The sequence below is a fragment of the Chlamydotis macqueenii genome, chromosome 1 (genome assembly GCF_036417535.1).
Source record: "Chlamydotis macqueenii isolate bChlMac1 chromosome 1, bChlMac1.mat, whole genome shotgun sequence".
NCBI lineage: Eukaryota > Metazoa > Chordata > Aves > Otidiformes > Otididae > Chlamydotis > Chlamydotis macqueenii.
In genome coordinates this window covers 130,104,433-130,123,149 of record NC_141556.1, presented here as the reverse complement: position 1 = coordinate 130,123,149, position 18,717 = coordinate 130,104,433, and the positions used below count along the sequence as shown (strand labels likewise).

Genomic DNA, 18,717 nt, shown 5'->3' with positions numbered 1-18,717 from the left:
TTCCATTGTTTTTTCCATTTTTTTCTCCACATTAGGATAGAGGAATGGCCTCGGGACCCCTGCAGGGGCAGGGTGTCCGTGAACACATCTTGTTTACAGTTTGAGAAATTTGTTTAACCAGCTGAGTAGCATGTGAGGACAGCAGCACAGTTGTGCTCGTCGTTTGATGATGCGTAGCAGGGAGCAGCAGGGTTTCCTAGGAGGCCATGTGCCAAGGCCTTGGCGTCCCACATGTGTTTTTTAGAATTCACCAGTAAAAATCACCACTGTCTTCAAACTGCCCATTTCCTACAACACCACATTCCAGCTAGGGCTGTCTTTTCATTTACTTTCTTGCCTCCAAAGTGCAAAACCAGGGAGCAAAACAGAAGTTATCAGGTGCTGTTCAGGCACTAGGAACATGAAGAGCAATTGATAAAGCAAATACAGCCTGACTCTTTACATACACCCTGTACAGAGGCTTGCTCAACAAGCAGCGTTCAATAGCTTGAATATAGTAAATGGATTTCCACCACCTCAGCTGGAGGGCTCTCCATTTCACTGGCATGGTTTGGGGTCTGGGACAAATTTCATTCAAAAAGGAAAAAAAAAAAAAAAAGTGAAATTTTATTTCCCATTTCTGAATGTATTTGCTGCAGCAATGGCATTCCTTCACGTGCCAGAAGAGCTCAAGGTTAGCAGGGTCCAGTACAACTGCATCTTCTCCATCTGTGGGCCACAGCTGTCACGCGCCTGCGTGCCAGGTCCAGATCGGGAGCTGTCTGGGCTCCTCCCGCCAGCCCCACTCGGTGCAGAGTTCCCCACCAGCCTGGCCTGGCCGCAGCAGCCATAAGCAGCAACACATGGACAGGAACTTGCACAAAGGTGTATGGTTTTCTGCCTGTCCCCGGTACTGTGCCGGGCAAGCACTGCCGCCCGGGCCTCCTGGCACCGCGAGGGAGCGGGGATGGGATAAGCTCTTCCTGAGATCTCCCTTGCTGTGCTCCAGTTGGTTTTCAACAGCTCCCAGAGCACATTCCCTGCTGTCAGAGATACCCCTGGTGTTCCTCACGCTTCTCCCCATCCAGTGATTGAGTTCATAGCTTGTTCTTCTGTCTCATGGTTAAAAAAATATATATCTTACTTTTCATCCTCATCTCCCTCGCTCATGCTGCTGAGGGAGGCAGAGGCAGCTTTTGGAGAAGAGGGAGGGGAGGCTTTATTGAAGACCCAGGGTGGAGACGGAGAACGGGATGGAGAGCGGCCTCGTGTAGGACTGCTGTTTGGGCTCTGCCGGGGAGAGAAAGCCTGCAGCATTCGGCCGCTTCGTTCCTGGAACATCTGCTTCTGCAAAGCAAAGTGAAAAGATGCTCTTTGAGTAACGCACAGAGGGGAAGGTACGTCTGTGGGAGGGCAGGGGCGGCACTGCGCCTCTCACCTGGGAGAGAGCAGGGACACAAAGGATGGACTTCTGCTCTGAAGCATGGCTGGTTCAGCCCACGCTTAGCCTTTGCCTCTTCTACCGTGCTCGTAATAACCTGTTTTTTACATGACAAGGTTTTTTCTTAGATCAAACATTCTTAGCATGATAATTCTGTGTGTATTGTCCTAAGCCAGCTCGGGGGAACTCCCTTTGGATTTTTTGTATGTGCTGGTCACAGTCCACCTCAAAAGGTCAGTTTTCTGCCTGAACTCCCAATGTTCCTTGTTCCCAGGACCTTTTCCTTTTAGCTTGCTGGGATGGATCACCCATCTCCTGCTGAGCTTCCTGACTGGCCCAGCTTTTTTTCCTCCCTCCCTTCTCAAAGGAGGCAGCCTGGTACCTGCCAAATACTGGCAGACGCTTTGCTAGCTACCTGGAGCAGCCACCACCCTTTAACTAGGGGACAGGAATATTGGAATTCAGATGTCTGTCAAAAAGAGAAATACATGCAGGCTCTGTGTTCTGCTTTGGGCTTTATTGTCATTTTTGCTTTGTAAAGCCCTGCTGGAGCTGGTGGGGTGGAAGCAACCACCTTTTCAGTCAAGTAATCCGCTACGCTAAGGCCAATGCTGCTACTTGTACGTGGCCATGCGTTAGGCTGCTGGGCTGGGTTACTGGAGGTCTGGTACGTACTCCGTGGCTGCTGCAGTCTTCTTGTGGAATATGCCAAATGCAAGTGCCTCACTGGTTCTACTGGGGATGGGGAACAAGAAGTCTCAACCTTGGTTGGAGTACTGGAGGTCAGACCGAAGGCAGCGCTCGGCTGGAACGGCAGAGTCAGCCTGGACAAAGTAACCTGCGCTCAGCTCTGAGAGCAAAATACTTCTGCAGAATGTGTTCTGGGTTTGCCTGCAGCTTGGGCAGCTGCAGTCCGCAGACTTTCTCAGCTTGACATTTCATTTTGTTCCTCCTCCCCTTCCCCCTGCAGTGAGTCTGCTTTGTGATGACCTTCCTCCCAGCCAAGGAGCGTGTGGCTGCCTGTCTTGCCCTTCCTCCCCCTCTTCAAAGCTCGCTATTCCCTGTCAGCAGAGGGGCGAATGCTAGGTGTTCCCATCAGGTTTCTGGTGCTTGCTAATCCCAGGGATTAACGACTGAGCACAAATACCAGGTTTAACTGTTCCTCTGTGAGCTCCCTCATCCAATTTATATCTTTATCACATTAGTTTTTATTAACTTAATTTTAGAGCCTGGATGTTGCTGCAGTGCAGGATGACAGAACAGTTCCTGCCTGGAGCCACGCTTGGCTATGCTCTCATGCGTAAAGACCCACAGTGTGTAACCTACCCCTGCACTACTGCTAGGTCCAAAATAGTCAAGACTTCCTAAAAATCTCAATAGTTAGCAAATGGTGGTTGCTCCTGATAAATGCCAGGAAGCATTTGGGCTGGGGAGTTTCTGCTGCTGAGAGTTGTAAGGATGTCACCAGAGCTGGTAAAGCCCTAGCACCTGTTGAAATTTGGTGCTATGAGTGCAAAGTTTCTCTTTACATCACAGAAAGTGAGGTTTTGTTGACTTGACTTGGTCTGTTTCATCCTCGCAGTGAAGATAACCAACAACAAATGCTGTTTGGTATGAAATATCTTTTTCCTGGCCAAGCAACACTTCGATTCCTTCCTGCCCCTGGCATCTTACCAGCCACTTCAAAAAGCTCAGTGACATTGCAGCGGTTCCTGGTGTTGTGGTATCAGTGCTGGGGGAGATCAAAGTGGTGCAGCTTGGCTTGGTATCCCATGTGGCACGGGGTACTTGACTGTATTTTGGGCTACATGAGCCAGGGATGGAAAGGAGAATCCCACCTTCCTGCCATGGCCCTTGGCCAGGCTGTGGGATACCTGCTTCCTGGTCCCTGCCTCAGCAAAGTGCGTTGCTTGAACAAGCTGGTGCACTCCCACCTGCAGCAGGGGTAAGTAGAATCATAGAATGGTTTGGGTTGGAAGGCACCTTCAAAGGTCATCTAGTCCAACCCCCCTGCAAGAAGCAGGGACATCCCTGACTAGGTCAGGTTGCTCAGAGCCTCATCCAGCCTGGCCTTGAACGTTTCCAGGGATGGGGCCTCCACCACCTCTCTGGGCAACCTGTGCCAGTGTTCTACAACTCGCATTGTAAAATATTTTTTCCTAATATCCAATCTAAATCTGCCTCCCTCTCTTTTAAAACCATTACCCCTCATCCTGTCACAACAGGCCCTACTGAACAGCCTCTCCCCATTTTTCTTGTAGGCCCCCTTGAGGTACTAGAAGACCACTATCAGGTCTCCCCCGAGCCTCCTCTTCTCCAGGCTGAACAGCCCCAACTCTCTCAGCCTGTCCTCATAAGAGAGGTACCCAGCCAGTCCAAATTGCCTCCTGCCTTAGTGCTGTGACCACCGGGTTGCTGGCTAAAACCACAACTGCTGCAAGAGGAAGAGGAGGAGGAGGTGTAATTCACCTGCCTCCAGAATGACTCTTCCCCTCCAGCTGTGCTCTAGCAGGGTCAGTAAGTCATGCCCTTCATGGGCAAGGTCTTCTTAACAGGGGGGGTGCTTCTTGGGTGCTGAAGAAGTAGAAGTGTGAGTGGCTCCCTTGAAGTGCCAGAGGGTTAGACAAGGCTCTGGACCTTTAGCAGAGGCAGGAAAAGAATTTCAAAGCCTTGGTTTTAGCAAATTCAGGTACACCCAGCAGTTTAGGGAGATAACGCTTTGCTTTTAGCACACTTGCTACTGGGCAAAAATATCTTCCCTGCTTCTGAATTTTATTGCCTACAAGTTGATACTCCTTTGCTTTACAAAACAAGCACCAGTTGGGCATTACAGTGGACTGCTGCTTTCTGCAGACTTCCAAGGCTGTGCTGAGGTCCTGGCTGCAGACACACGGTGTGACCTAAATGCTGGCCCTGGCTTCTAGTTGCAACCAGTAAGATTTATCTGAGCCCCTGCTGATGTCTGAAGTGATGCAGCTGTTTCCCAGTGCAACCATCCCTGACTCCCTCTGTACACTGAGTAGAGGGAAATGGGCCCTTTGGAGGGATCTCTCATCTCCTCCGAAGGGGACATCAGCATGGAAACCATGCCCTGTGAGCCTTGCTTTCTCTCCACTGACCTGAAGTGCAGCTGCCCGCTCGTATGTGTCTCAGAGGAGGTGGAATGAACCCCACTGTTTTCTGTGTCTGTGGAGAGACATCTCTCCCATTAGGGCCTCTGTGTGGACTGCACAGTGGTCCTCTCTCAAGCCAGGACATAACTTTTGTGCCACATTAATCATTTTTTCTGATACCTCTGTGACTCTTGCAGGAGAAATACATATGGGGATTGCACAGGTGGGCAAAACTGGCAATGAATTATAGACATCTTGACATTAGAAAACTGACCTTTTTCACAAACAGGCATTTTTTAATGGGTTACGTAGCCCTTTCTTTTAGAAAATTGATGCTAGCATAAAGTGTATTATAATAATTATTTGTGAAATAATAACAGCATATTAATGGCATGCAAATTACTGATCTAGGCATCTAGCATGCCCATAACCATTCCTGTACTTTTAATGTCAACATTAAAAGCAACATCTAACTAACAGCGATGTTAATAACTGTTTTGACACTAATAGCAAGTTATCATGATTTTAAAAGTCTTTCCTGCTGCAAGGCTCAAACTGATTTTAAAAAAGCCACACCACCTCTCAGCTGGCTACCATGGACGCTTTTCCTACAATGCTGCAAGGAGATTTCACTCTTGTTCTTAGCAAAGGTCTCCGATTGTACCAGATTTCCTACTCTGTAGTTGGGACACTAACTCAGTAGGAGGCCTCACTCCACCCCACCCCCTTCCCCCAAGGACCTTTGCAGAGCAGCTTTTCTCTAACCAAATTTGGTTAAATGTTTTCTCAGCAAAGGGTTTTCAGAAATGCCATCAGTGCGCAGTGTTGAGTGGGTAGAGCCAGGGGCTGTGATCAAGGCTTTGAAATTCTTTTTCTCGCTCCGCACAGCCAAACTCATCTCCCCTCCTGTGGGTTTCATGTGCTCTGTCAGCATTAGCTTCGTTTATTCAGCACCAAAGGCCACAGGACCATCCCACACTGGGAGCTCTCGCTAAGCTCTATGGAGAGTAACTGACAGGGGAAGCACTCTTCACGGGGATGTGGTCAGTGCAGATAAACCTGGGCTTTTCACTGGGAGCGTTTACCCTCTTCCCCTCCCCAAGGAAAGTGATACTGTCCATGAACAAACTGGTAAATAAACTGTTTACATGGCTGGGACTGGTGTTATTCAGAGAGCACCTGCTTTTGCATGGGACAGATGTAGCTGTAAGGAGATCATAAAGATGCAGTCTCTGTTCTGAAGCTTTCACAGCCTAATTTTAGGCTTTTCTCAACTGACTGGTAATCAACACAGCAAGTCATGGCAAAGAAAAGATGAGAACTCCAGTAAGAGGCAGGTACTGCCTGCTTTGGTGGCGCTAAGTTGTGACACGGCTGTGATGTGGGCTACTTAATTCACAAGGGGTCTGTAAATCTTCTTGAGGATTTGTTTATAAACAAAAACTCTGCTGAGGTCCTTTCAACAGAAGGTACCTTTTGTGATGGGAAGTTATTCAGGTATGAACTGATAAAAGTGACAGGAGAGAACATTATGTGCATGTTGGCTCTTTAAAAATATTCCAGTAGTATCTGCTTCATGCTAGTCCTAAACTGGTTTGTGGGGTTTTTTTGGGTTGGTTTTTTTTTTTTTTTTGTCTTGCTGCCTCTATCGGTATTTTGCCTCAAACTGTAATCTATGAGCAGTTAAAGCCTTGCACAAGCCTCTTGCAAAGGGTTTGCTTTCAAGTAAGGAGGGAGCTGCCTGACCGTCTGTGTGCTACGGTCTGAAAATGTACCTCAAGCATCCTGCTGTTCTGCAGGATTATTTCTCTAGCTCTTACTCTGCTCCCCTCAGTTCACCCTGCACTACTTGCTGCTCTGCTCTGTCCTTGCTCATATTTCCTCAAAGCGAGCAAAAGCTTCACTCAGAGCTTGCAACTACAGCGGCATGTCCCAGGTGATGGCCGTACTGGAGCATCTGGCTGGGGCCTGGGCTTTCACCAGAACGCAGCTGTGCAGACAGCTTGTTGGAAAAGGATTGCCTCCCAGTGGGAAGGTCTGAGGTGGTCTGTTCAAACAAATGGTAACTTTTACATTCAAATGAAGCTTTGCTACTGGTTTCAATGTAGCAGAGGGAAGCAGTACAAGAAAACAAAGCTTTCCAACCTCTGGCAAGCTATCCGAACTGAAAGGTGGTGGCCAGAGTTCTTTCGGAGCTCTGAAGTCTCACCAGCTCACCACTCACTCAGTGCATGACTTGGGTTTGAGCAGGTAAGGCCCTGGGGTTTCTCCCCAGAAGGGTGCTGTTACAGACTCTCAACTGCCTTTCCAAGGCACCTGGGGGCCTTTTGGTAAATGGGCTCTGAGGAGCTAGCTTGTATTGGAGAGAGCTTCAGTTCCACCCTGGGCCTTCTTCCCTGCAGTTGCTTAGATGAGCTTGGTCACCTGATATGTAAAATAATTTATTGGAACTTTAAATCAGTAGTTTATAAAGTTGGATAATTGTCATCTTCTACTGCTGAGTGCAGAGCATGAAGAGAACTATTGAAAAACTTTTCTGTTTCCCTCACCACCTTGTGTGTAATTCCTCCCTGATGCCTGTGTGGTCTCACTTGGTGCTACCGGGGAGAATGGACTGTATTAGTTTGTTTGCTCATGTGTTGCTGTTATGCAGCTCTACTGAATGCAGTATCGCATTCAGATTCACACCTTCACAAAAGACTGAAATGATCCCAAAGAAGCAACAGCCAGAAGTGCCAAATCCTCCTGCTGCAGTATTGGCATGTGTTGTTGGATTCAGCAAGCAGGTTTGGCGTTATCCTACTGTGCTGGCTTTCAAAACAAAGACTGCAGGAAAAGAATCTACTCTAGGTCTGCATTACAGAAGATAAATAAAAACCACTCAGACTTCCTGGGATGGCAGAATACCTACCCAGGCTCCATCGGGTCCAAAGAGCTCTAAAAAGTTCCCAATAAATTCCCTGGACTTTTCTTCCCATTTCTGAATGAGGTCATGGCTCTTCTCTTCCACCTTGTAAACAAATTCTTTTGATTTTTCCTCCACGTTCTTGACTTTTTCTTTCATCTTGTCCACTTGGTTTTGAAAGCGGTATTTCTTCTCCTGTTTTAAAAGTGTGGAAAGAGATTAGTACATAGGGACTGGGAAATAATTAGCGACCGATAGCTGAGAAGAAAAAAAAAATGCATTAATGTATCCTAATACATATGGCCTTGGTTAACTATTCCCATGTTATTTTTATAAATGCAAGCTTAACATTGGTGGAACGAAGTGCAGAAGGTATGTATTGAAAAGACAGTCTTTGTGATTACTGTGTTTAATCCACTACATGAATCTTTCCATGTTTTCAAACTGAATGCACTTGGAAAATTATATGAATCTTGTGAAGGATACAAGTGAGAAATTAACAGCTCAGACGTCAGGAAAAGGAAAATCTTCCTGGGTTTCCTAGTGAACACAACCCACTGCTGACTTGCCAGCCTAGAGGATAACTTGGACCAAAATGTCTCTTTCGTCAAATTTCTACGGAGGAGAAGGAAAACTCTCTTCACCTCCAGGCCTAGCTAATACAGGAACTTCGGGCTGCAACAGAAAGATGTGCCTAGGCCAGTGGCTTGTGGCTAGCAGACTTGATAGCAATTAGGAGCTTGCCCTCTTTTCTAAGTGACACAGAAAAAGAGAGGGACAGAGAAGATAATGTTAGGGGGCTAACGTTGGACCAAGCTTCTAAAATACTTCAAGGTTAAAGGGCCTTTGTCCTGAAATGCTTCGTGCTCTTCAAACCTACAGTACACACAGCTAACTGACGCTGTGCCCTTGAAGGTGTAATGATCTCTGTAGAAGCACAGATCACTATCGGCTTTTAATTTCCTGTGAACTTCATTTAATGGGCACTCAAATTTACTTTTAAAACAAATACTGTTTACTGCTGAGGTGGGTTTAATAAATCACTGGAAGAACATCTTTGCAGGCTGCAAGGCCAAACAAAATCCTCAAGATCCAAAGAAACCTAATAGGTGACCAAGTCTCTCTTTAACAAGGAAGCCAGTGCTATTCTGTCTTGGTGAAATCCTGGGTTATTTTTATTTCAAAACACAAACAGCCTCTGGTGCATATTAGTATTTCTGCATTCAAATTACTATAAGCTAAATAACCAAATGCCAGGAGGGACTTCAGGATATATCAGTGTCTTGAGACTGGGGGAAGCATACCTTGTGCAACAGTATCTTAACCTCAGAGCTGCTAAAGGATAAATTTGAGAACCCTATAGGCATCCAGCATGCCTTAATTTAACAGATATTTGCAACAGTAATCCTTCTGGGTGGAGTACTTACAAGCAGGATTTTTTTAGATATTTTGTGGAATACTGAAAAAAAAAGCACAGTGAAATAAATATTTATGCCCTGTGATCTATGATTTATCTACTAGACTTCAAAATAAGAAACAAGTAAACAAAACTCTTACGAAATGACACAATTCAGTCCTTCACAAGGGGGTTCCCCAGCTCCAGGGAAGGAGAAAGAAGTCCTCCTGTGAGCCAATCCAATCACAGGAAAGATTTCAGTAATGTGGGTTATCTTGAGGTCTTAAGTTAAGACTTGAAATAGAAAATGAAGGAAAGTGAACTTTCATTTCTGTAATATTTACTCCTTACTGGAGAGCAAGGTGCAGTTCTGGATGTGAAAGCTGAATAATTTGAGCTGCTACATCTTTGAGGCATCCTTTCAAATGGCGCTCTTCCCCTACCTATTGTGGCTTCTGATATCTTCAGCATCATTTGTGTATGAGCTTCCTAACAGACTTCCTTGTCTTTTAAAAGGCATTTTAGCCTTGTCTAGTAATCTCACTGCTCAGCTTTTTCTGTTTTGGGTTTTATCCTGTTGCATTGTAGAGAAAGCTTGGCTATCAAAATCTTTGCTCTCTATGCTGCCTTCTCACAATGGGAATAAAGAAAGAAATATCACTTTGGGTAAGCGGCTGAGAAGCCTGCGGTGGTGGGTTGGGCTCCTTCCTAGTGTGTCATTAAGTCACAACTCAAGGAGGAAGGTGGAGCAGCAGCTTTGTTACAAACGTGAAAGCATAAGATGAAAATGAAGCTGCAAATTAATATGAGCAATCAAACTACCCTCAGCTTACCAGTTTCTTTTAAATTAAGTTCTTCCCAGCTATTTTAAAAGCAGCAGGAGGAAGATACCCTTTCTTAACCTTTACTCTACATTTGAGGTCCTAGGAGAGGGTGTTTGAGAAGCAAATGGAGATTGGTGTACTTACATTTATAAAACTAACATTCAGCTCTTTGGCGGTGTAGCCTCGTTGGAGGTTGCGCCGGGCATACACATCGTAGTCCCGGACGATCCTTGTGATGATATCCGATGTGGAGATACCTTCAGTTCTCTGCGTTGGTACGAACATTCCTGAGCAAAGGGGGAAAAGAAAGCCCGCTGAGAAAGCACAGCAGGACCAGGCACTGTGGCAGGCAGCTGAGGATGAACACAAAAATGCCTGACCAAAGGTGAGACTTGCAGTTCTGCTCATCTTTATTCCCAGTTGTTTCCTGTGTGAGCTTAGAGAAGGCACTAGGTTGCTATACCATTGATTGCTATACCATTGATTTCCATCCCCCCCCAGCCCCCAAGTCTTCAGAAAGGCTAAAACTTGCTGCCTTCACAGTGTCAGCTGTGATGTGGAAGTTATTAGACTCCCAGGAGCTCCCAAGCCAGGAAGGTAAAACCTTCACTGGAATTCACTGAGCAGTTCTTTCCAGAAGCATAGCCCTTGTTTAATGTTATGTAAAGGAGGGGAATTGGCTTTGTTGTGCTGAATAAAATAGACCAACCACTGGCCTTGGCCAAAGCCAGGAAGTGCCTTCAGGTAAAAGATGTGTTACAGTAATGGAAAAACACCCTGGAGGTGCCAGTAGCTTGTAACAAGGAGATGAAGCGTAATGGTGGTGTAAAAAAACACAGATACACTATGGGGACTGAGGGTATCAGTCTCCACAGCCCCCATGTCATGTCCACCTGGCCATGTCAGTGGCTGCATAACCACCTTCCCTGCTCCGACAGATCTGTCCCTAATAAAACTGTCCACTTATTAATCCTGCTTGTATTTTCCACAACACACATGAGGAATATATTGCTTTTTAATTGCTCCTCATCATGACAGGATCACTCAAACTGTTAAAGCAAGTCGTAAAGGCAATACATAATAGCAGAGTGCTAGCACACCTTGGTTTTGTAGTTATTTAGGGCTACAAAAAATTACTGCTATCACTTATATGTAATTGCAACATTGAGCTGCTGATGAGAGAGTGCTGTGAGATAAGACTGGAAATGGTTTTTAAAAAAAAAAATAGTGCTTTGTCTTAAAAGGGTGCTATAGCTACTGGCAAATTAATCCTCACACGTTCACTTGGAAGTAGGCAGTAACTGCTAGCTAATTTCACAGGGTGAGAAAAAGATCTGGAGAAGGAATCAAGAAGCTTAGCCAGCCTCTTGTGGCTAAATGCTGTGTGATATTTTTTCTTTCTGATCTCTAATTAATACTCTGCTAAAAAATAGATCATTTTAATCACGAGCAGAGAGTTTTCCCTGGTCGTGCTTTTCAGGCTTGCAGCACTCACTCAGGAAACTATTTTTAGAAGCAGTGAAACCTGCTTTGAGCCAGAAGCCTTTACAGATAGCAGCTACAAGAATACATGAACAAAGTCCAAACCCTATCCTTGCTAAGCCAAGAGCTGAATTGTTTTCGAGCAGATACACAAACCCAGGTATGAGAACATTACCTTTAGTCACTGGTTTTGCTTTCATATGCTTCATGTGTTGGACTGATTAATGTTTTCCAAACTAACTGTTCACAGATGTGAGAGGTTTAGTCAGTGCATGGTTATGCAGCTCACTGTTGTCTGTATGCCCTCCCACCCACTGAAGGGAGTGGGGAAATGGGAGCCCATGGGAATCTACATAAGGAGCTCCACAGTTCCCATCTGCTCCCCAGCAACTTGATGTGGGAAAACAGGAGTGCTAGAACTAAGGAACACGCACCAATGCATCCACAGCATTGGTCTATTTAAAACAAAGCCCCCTAGCAGAAAGGGGACATTCATTATTGTAATAATGCTGTTCTGGAGCATTAGGACTATTCCAGCACTAGATCGCCAAACTCTTCACAACATTATGGACAGTTTATATGTAACAAAATGCAGCCATACAAGGCTGAAGTCACTTCTCCAGCATCTCGCAGTGATAGACACAGGACAGACCACAAATCCCTGAAGCTGTAAGTCCATAATCTATTCTGTAAAGTTTGAATTTATCATCAGGACATGTGCACACTGCACCGGTGCCCAATAACAGCAGAGAAGGATGTGCCAGGTTTGGGCACTCTCCAGCTCAGTCTGGTAACGATGCAGTGACACCAACGGCTCCTGTCATGTTGTCCTGTGCACTCAGCACCTTATAGAAGAAAAGCAAAATAGCTGCCTGTCCAGCACGTATGCTGTATGTCCCTCAGTGACCTGTCCTTACCAGAGGCATCTTTGTTGCGTAGCCTAGTGAAGGAAGCTGGTACTGGCGCTGAAACTGTAGGACAGCAGTTCCCAAAGGAGCGTTGTGAGCCTTACACCACAGTGAGGTTTGCAAGTGGAAAAAGATCAAGCTGCTATAAAAAGCTTATCCTTTCAGCTCAGGTCAATACTTGGTCTACTGCTGTCATCGTATAGCTTGCGAAGGTCAGTTTGCACGACAAACTACCATCAGACAGATTTGCTCTGGAATTTTTTTAATCATCCAATATACATGTTTATGCAGACCAGGAAGAGGATGGATTCACCAGTGTTCAAAGCAGCACCTCCAGGGAGCAGGAAGTTCCTCCTCCTGCACTGTTCTCTGGGTTACGACAGCTGCTGCTGGTAAATGGTGGCTTAACATTACCACCTCAGATTTAACTCAGCTTCCTTGAAATGAAGAGATACAAATTCCTGATGACTTCAACATGTTCATGTTCAATGTAATATGGTAGTCAACCAAACTGCTAAATAGTCATGGCAAATGAATTACTCTGGTACTGATTTAAACCCTCTGCCAGTGTAGTGAAAAAAATTCTCGAAGCAAATCAGAAGTGGATCCTAGTGATTCCTGAAGGCTGCCTGTGCTTGCCTGCATTCAGGACCAGGCTGTGTCAAGGAGTCATCACTTGTGGGTATCAACAAACCACTAAGTTGGCTGGCTGCTGCAGGAACTAAACTCATTTTCATCCATTCAAAGCTCTTAGTCGAGCACCCTAAAATTGTTTTAAAAACCCAGATGGGACTCTTTTGTGACAGATCTGAATGGGTTCCTGGGCATTATGGCAGGAATTCAGCAAGGGCATCCTTTGTGGTTTTACAAAGTGAATCTTTCTGCTGAAGCCAGCAATACCTACCATTAGGGTGTATGAGAATGTAGTATTATCTCTGCTGCTGCTCTCTCAGCAGTTGTGGTCAAAAGGCAGTAAAAGAGTTGGAGCTGAGGCTGAAAAGGAAGGTACTAAAAATGTAAAGTTGCCCTTACCTGCTTCCTTTATGTGTTTGTATACATCATCCGAGCCAGCGGAGGAGTATGGGATGTCATCGTGGGCTACAAAGTCAATCTGCCAGTGAACAGAAGAAGAATCACATGCCACCATCACTGAATTTGGTTCAGTGGGGGGGTCGTTGTGGAGGATCAGCTCTTTTCTCGACTTCAGCTGACTTGATTTTGACATTCTCATCCTAAAGCCATCACCTAGAATATTGCACTAGATTTAGGCCTACAACTGCTGTGTTGCATGATCAATTATGAAAGAACAGAAAGCTTGTTTCCAGAAGCACTGCCATTAACACATCACTCTGTGTGATGTTCTATAGAAAACCTAAGACACCCATTCCTGCTTTTAATGCAACTGGAAGAGCTAAGTCAAGTGGCAAAGCCTTGGCTTTAAAAAACATGGAGGCAGGATTATTGGTTCTGCCCCCTTAGGGCTGAGCTTATATACATGTATACCTAGTACTGTGACACTGTCCTTTCATCACCCAGTGATGTGGACACTAAAATACATCCCAGTTAATTATGCTTTTCTTTAGATTAATATATATTGCAAGACAGGCAATAGCATGTAAGAAATTCTATCCTGCCCTTTACAGGAAACATGACATTTTTACATATTTCTGGCCAATTATTGCACCTATTGACATTAATAAAAAATGTGCCTTTAATTCAGGACTTTAACAGGACTTCAGTCATTACATGATAACTTTCCTGGTTCGTGACCTCCTTTCCTGAAAGTCAGTTTGTAAATAATTCTTCAGTGTTATTTTGTCATTCAAAAATCTCACTACGGAAATAATCTCAGCACACTGAGGAAAAAAAAAGGCAAGACAAATATTTTCTGAGAAAGATGGAGGCAAGCAGTGCCACGTATCTAATTTCAGTGACTGGAATTAACTGAATTAAATAATTTGCTCCAGCCAATAGAATTTCACAGACTTGCTGTTTATTCTCAACTGTCAGTCTGCAAAAGGGAAGGAAGTGATATGAGGAGAAATGTACCTTATGTTTTTCAAGGAACTCAGGTGTCAGTGTCCAGGGTGCATCTCTGATGACCTCATCCACATAACGACAGTGTCTGAGGGCTTCATATCGCTCAGTTTCATTCATCACAGTGAAGCCTTTGAATTTATGAGTTAAATCATCACTGCAAACTAAAATATGGAAGTATCAACAAAATGGTTCCACCTTCAGTAGAATTAGCACGACCAGCCATTGATTATTTCCTGATAATTCCATTTAGGAGTTAGTTATTAGCTTAGGTAATTTTGGGGTGCTCCAGGGCATCTAAGAGTTCTGCTCAGGGTTGGCAGATACAGCCACAGACTTCTAAGAGATCCTTCCCTTTCTGGAGCTGCAGTCAGAGCCCAAGTGAGACACTGTAGGACATCTCAAGCGGTACTATATGCACATGTTGAGGTAACTCAATCCCACTGCAAGTGGGGATTTCACAGGCTTTGAAATTTCAGGGGTGATGGACAACAATGCTTTAAAAACAATCAAGAAGTGCGGTGTCAGCAACGACAGAGTGCTCACAAATGTCATGTAACACAAAACGGTCAAGGCAGGAAGACACCACTGAACATCACCTAATCCACCCACCCTCCTCAGCGCAGGGTCAGCAACAGCAGGTTGCTCAGGGCCATGTCCAGTTGAATTTCCAAAGATGGAGATCCTTCAGCCTCTCCGGGCCTCCTGTTCCCACTTTTTGTTCTTATGTAAACAAGGCTCTAAATTATGACTTTGCCAACAAAGCTCTAAATCACAGCAGAACCGTTTCTCACTAAATAAACACTGATGGAAAACAAGTCATGGCAGATTTTACAGGAATCTGTCTCTGAGTTTAGCTTTGAGTTCAGCAGGTTTTATAGAAAGAGAAGTAAGGCTTGTGCCATGGTAAACTGGGAAATCACAAAAGGAAGCCCCATGTAAAGGACTGGGAGAAGCTTTATGCTCTAGTGGGAAGAGCAAGTCCAGAAATCCTGCATCTTTAACTCTGGATGTGCCAATACTTTTTGCTCTTAAAAAGTCACATCGGTCTTAAAATGAGGGGAAACAATACCTGTGTTACCAGAGGATATAAATGTTAGGTATTATCTTTTTACCCCACATAACGTTGTGTAAAACACTGTGGCCTGTCCCCACAGCTGTAACTCTGTCCAATATTACAGCCACGATAGTCATTTGACACCCCACACAGAAAAATGTGATACCCATTTATAGCTGGGTTGACAGTGATTGTCCTTCACCACAGGTCAAACCTGTGCCTTTGGAGCTCACTTGTCTGTGACACTGGGACAAGTAGTAAATGCACTTGACAAATGATAAATGCAACATTATTAGTGCTGCAGGGAAGTGTGAGAGCAGCCCTACAGCTGCTGCCTCTTTCCAATTTGAAAATATCAACCTATTAGGCAAGGCCCTGGCAAAGCTGCAGTCCTTTTTGAAATCTAAAATGGATGTTCTTGCTGTGATGGTTGTTAAGGACCTTTAAAGTAGGAAAAATGTAGGAAGGCTCAGATAGCCCTGGAGTTCTTGCAAAACTCAAAGCCAGATAATAATATAAATACAAATTTCAGCGAACAAAATGCTACTCTATCCTATTATGTCATTTTTGATGCCTGCTGACAAGAAATTCAATGGACATCAAAGCATTTTCAGTAGAAAGACCCCTTCTGGGATTGTATTTATATTTATTTACAATCTTTATGTCATCTTAAAGCTACCCTCTCCTGGAAGACAGAATCTACTAAAGTCATTGGAAAAATAGTAATTTTTGCTTGAATTCTGTAGAAAAGTTTGATTTCATTTTTTGATTACTGTTTTTCATGTACAGTGCAGACACAGTATTTCTGTATTTCCTTTTGATTCTGTCATCTTGCTTCAATGACTGATTTGGGAAGGTATAAATATCTATTTTTAAAAAATCTTAGCTCCAAATAATTGTTTTCACAACGAGAAATAAAAGGGCTTGGTTGTGGTGCCCAGAAAGACACACGACACCAGTGCTTTTGCAGCACAAATTTTATGTGGGTGTGGAAAAGTGCCCATTTTTTAAACATGCTAAGATGCAGTGCCTTGCTGGGGAAGGTGCTGATGAGTGCTGGCTGCAAAGTGAAGCTATGCCATGAATTTCAAAGGAGCAGGCTTTTGCCCCAGAGCTCCTTCCCTGATCTGGGACACTCCCCCTCTCCTTTAAAAGCAACAACAAAACATACATTACTGGCATTTTTTTTTAAACCTCACAGTCTTGCACCTCCACTTGCTTCTTCTGCAAGCTATCTGGCTCAGCAGGAAAACAAGAGAGTTCTACGTGTTTCCTTCCTAACAAAGGGATGTCTCCTTTCCCTCCCAGGAAGCTCCATGGGAATTCATAAACTTAAGATTGTGTTTATAAGGAGATTTTGCTTTTCCTCTATGTTGGGTCTTACCCCCCCACACTTTTAACTGATTTGAGACAAAGATAAAAAATAATGTCTCTTACAAAGCATCTAAAGGTTGTATCCATATTTGCTTTATCGTCCCTGCTGTAAGCATTTGAGCAGCTGTTACTGTGAAGCGGTTTATGTGAGGCACGTCTCAACCTCAAAGGTGCAGGGAAACTGAAACCAAAATGCATGTTTCTAAGGCCTCACAAGAGCAGGGCTTGCACAGCCAGCTAGGCAGGACACGGCCACCCTCCAGTGACTCCTCAGGCACATACCAACTGCTGAACAGCTGTTAGCCAGCTGCACAGCAAAAAAAAAGGAAGATATTCATAGCAAAAAAAAAAAAAAACTGATAAGAAAATAACCTGCCTGAGGACACTTGTGAGCTGAAAACTACGTTCAAATCCTGACCTACATTTGGGTCTCCAGTGGTAACAGGTCAGATTTAGCTTCTCTGCTGATGTTGAAGGCTGGGTCTGCACACACAGCACCAGGGGATGCAGGCTGTGCCTGGCTGGCAGAGGGACCGAGGAGCCAGAAATAAATGAGCGGTTGATCTCATTCACTCATCTCCATCTTTGAACAATTTTGAGCGAATAACCGAAAAGGTAAATTATTCATACGGAGCTATTCTAAGCTCAGAGTTATGCAGGCACCTGTTCTAACTAGAATGGGAATTGTGTCTGTGCTGCTGAGGGCAGAATTTGACTTTTACTTTAATTGATGCAATTGTAAGGCGTAATTCAAGGCAAATCGCCTATAGAAAGCACCCAGAGTGAAAGCAGCATTCAAAGTCATAGCATATAAACAGCTGAGGGTGCGAGCGCAGCAGTAACTCTGATACTGAAGCACAGAAGCAAAAATCCAGCACAATAAATAACTCTGATCTTACCTCCTACTAATAAGTAGCTATTTGGGAAGAGAGTTTTGGCTTGCATAAGAGCTCTAGCATGGCCAGAGTGGAAGAGGTCAAATATCCCATCTGCATACACTCTGACAGGTCTGTCAACTGTGGAGAAAGAAACACAACAGTGACTTTTCAGACCCAAAACAAGTTGCACTTAATTCTACTGGACAGGTTTTTGTTCCCAGATCAGATGACTGCAGAGATTTACCCCAGTTCTGATGTTCAAAATGCACCATGGGTGAACTCATAGTGTTTTATTCCGCTCACTACTTGTTCTTCCCTGTACTCTCTGCTGTTTTCTCTCAGACTTAGCCTATTTATTATCATCCATCATCCCCATATTCTAATTTAGCAAAAATGTCATCTTCCTGCCTCATTCAGAGTTCCACCATATGTCTTGTTCTTTTCTCTCTGCCTTTCTAGTCTGTTCTGCCTTCTGGATTTTTTCCATTTTTTCCTTGTTTTTTTTTTCTATCATCTCCCTTTTCCTCCGCTCTTGTCTGTGACTTTCTTTTTTCCACAGCTTACTTCTGTAAAAATGTATTGCTTACCTCTTTCACATAAACCTTTCACTTCCCTTTTTTCATCCTTCCCCCAAGCTCTTCTCTCTAATGAGCCTATCATGTCTTTTTCTCACCTGCTATCACCCTTATAACTCCTGTTTTCTGTATGACATCTTCAGCAGCAGCCTCCAGATAGAAAAAGGACTTGCTTTCCCAAATGACACACCTGGCAGCTGTGCCACAGAGAAGTCATCTCCAAGCAAAAGGACAGCAGAGATGAGAGCAACAGAGCTCTAACCTCCACAGCCTGTGTTTCAGTGCTACAGAGAGATATCTCTGCTGTCAGGACATCCAGGGGTCCATGGAAATACGGCGACAATATTGCTCCTTGCAGAGCTGAGTGGAAAGCTGGAGCTTACCTCTATAACATGTATGTACTTTAAAAGCTTACTTGAAATAGGTAAAATAAGTATATGGAGGCTTTTTTTAAAGAATCTCGCGGAATTTAGGGGGGGCTGAAATATGTATTTGGAATTTTATGTGAAATCAGCCTGTTTCCCCAGCCCAGCCACAAAGGGAGGTCTGCAAAAGCTGTCCAGATAAAGAGTTCCAAAATTGGGCATTGTTTCTTTTCAAAGGGCAAATGGCCTTTAAGGCCACTTAAGATCTGATGTGATCAGCAAGAACATCAGTAAAAGAAGAGGTTTTCCAGCATACAGAGGCAGCACAGGAAGAGAATCCAGGAGGCTGCCACAGCAGAACACAACTTTAAAGCCGTCCAGAG

At 44.5% G+C, this 18,717-nt stretch overlaps 1 protein-coding gene across 2 annotated transcripts in view; it reads right to left on the bottom strand.

Annotated features, from left to right (window-relative positions):
• Window positions 1–586: 586 nt before the first annotated feature.
• PCYT1B (phosphate cytidylyltransferase 1B, choline) overlaps window positions 587–18,717 on the bottom strand; it is a 42,114-nt gene continuing 23,983 nt past the window's right edge. For both annotated transcript variants that reach the window (XM_086766903.1, XM_086766897.1), the window contains exons 3-8: window positions 17,416–17,532; window positions 14,098–14,249; window positions 13,081–13,159; window positions 9,803–9,945; window positions 7,445–7,633; window positions 587–1,326 (exon numbers count right to left, since the gene is read on the bottom strand). In XM_086766903.1, coding sequence (XP_086623029.1) covers window positions 1,120–1,326; window positions 7,445–7,633; window positions 9,803–9,945; window positions 13,081–13,159; window positions 14,098–14,249; window positions 17,416–17,532 — 887 coding nt within the window. In that variant the 3' untranslated portion in view covers window positions 587–1,119. The remainder of the gene's footprint in view (window positions 1,327–7,444; window positions 7,634–9,802; window positions 9,946–13,080; window positions 13,160–14,097; window positions 14,250–17,415; window positions 17,533–18,717) is intronic.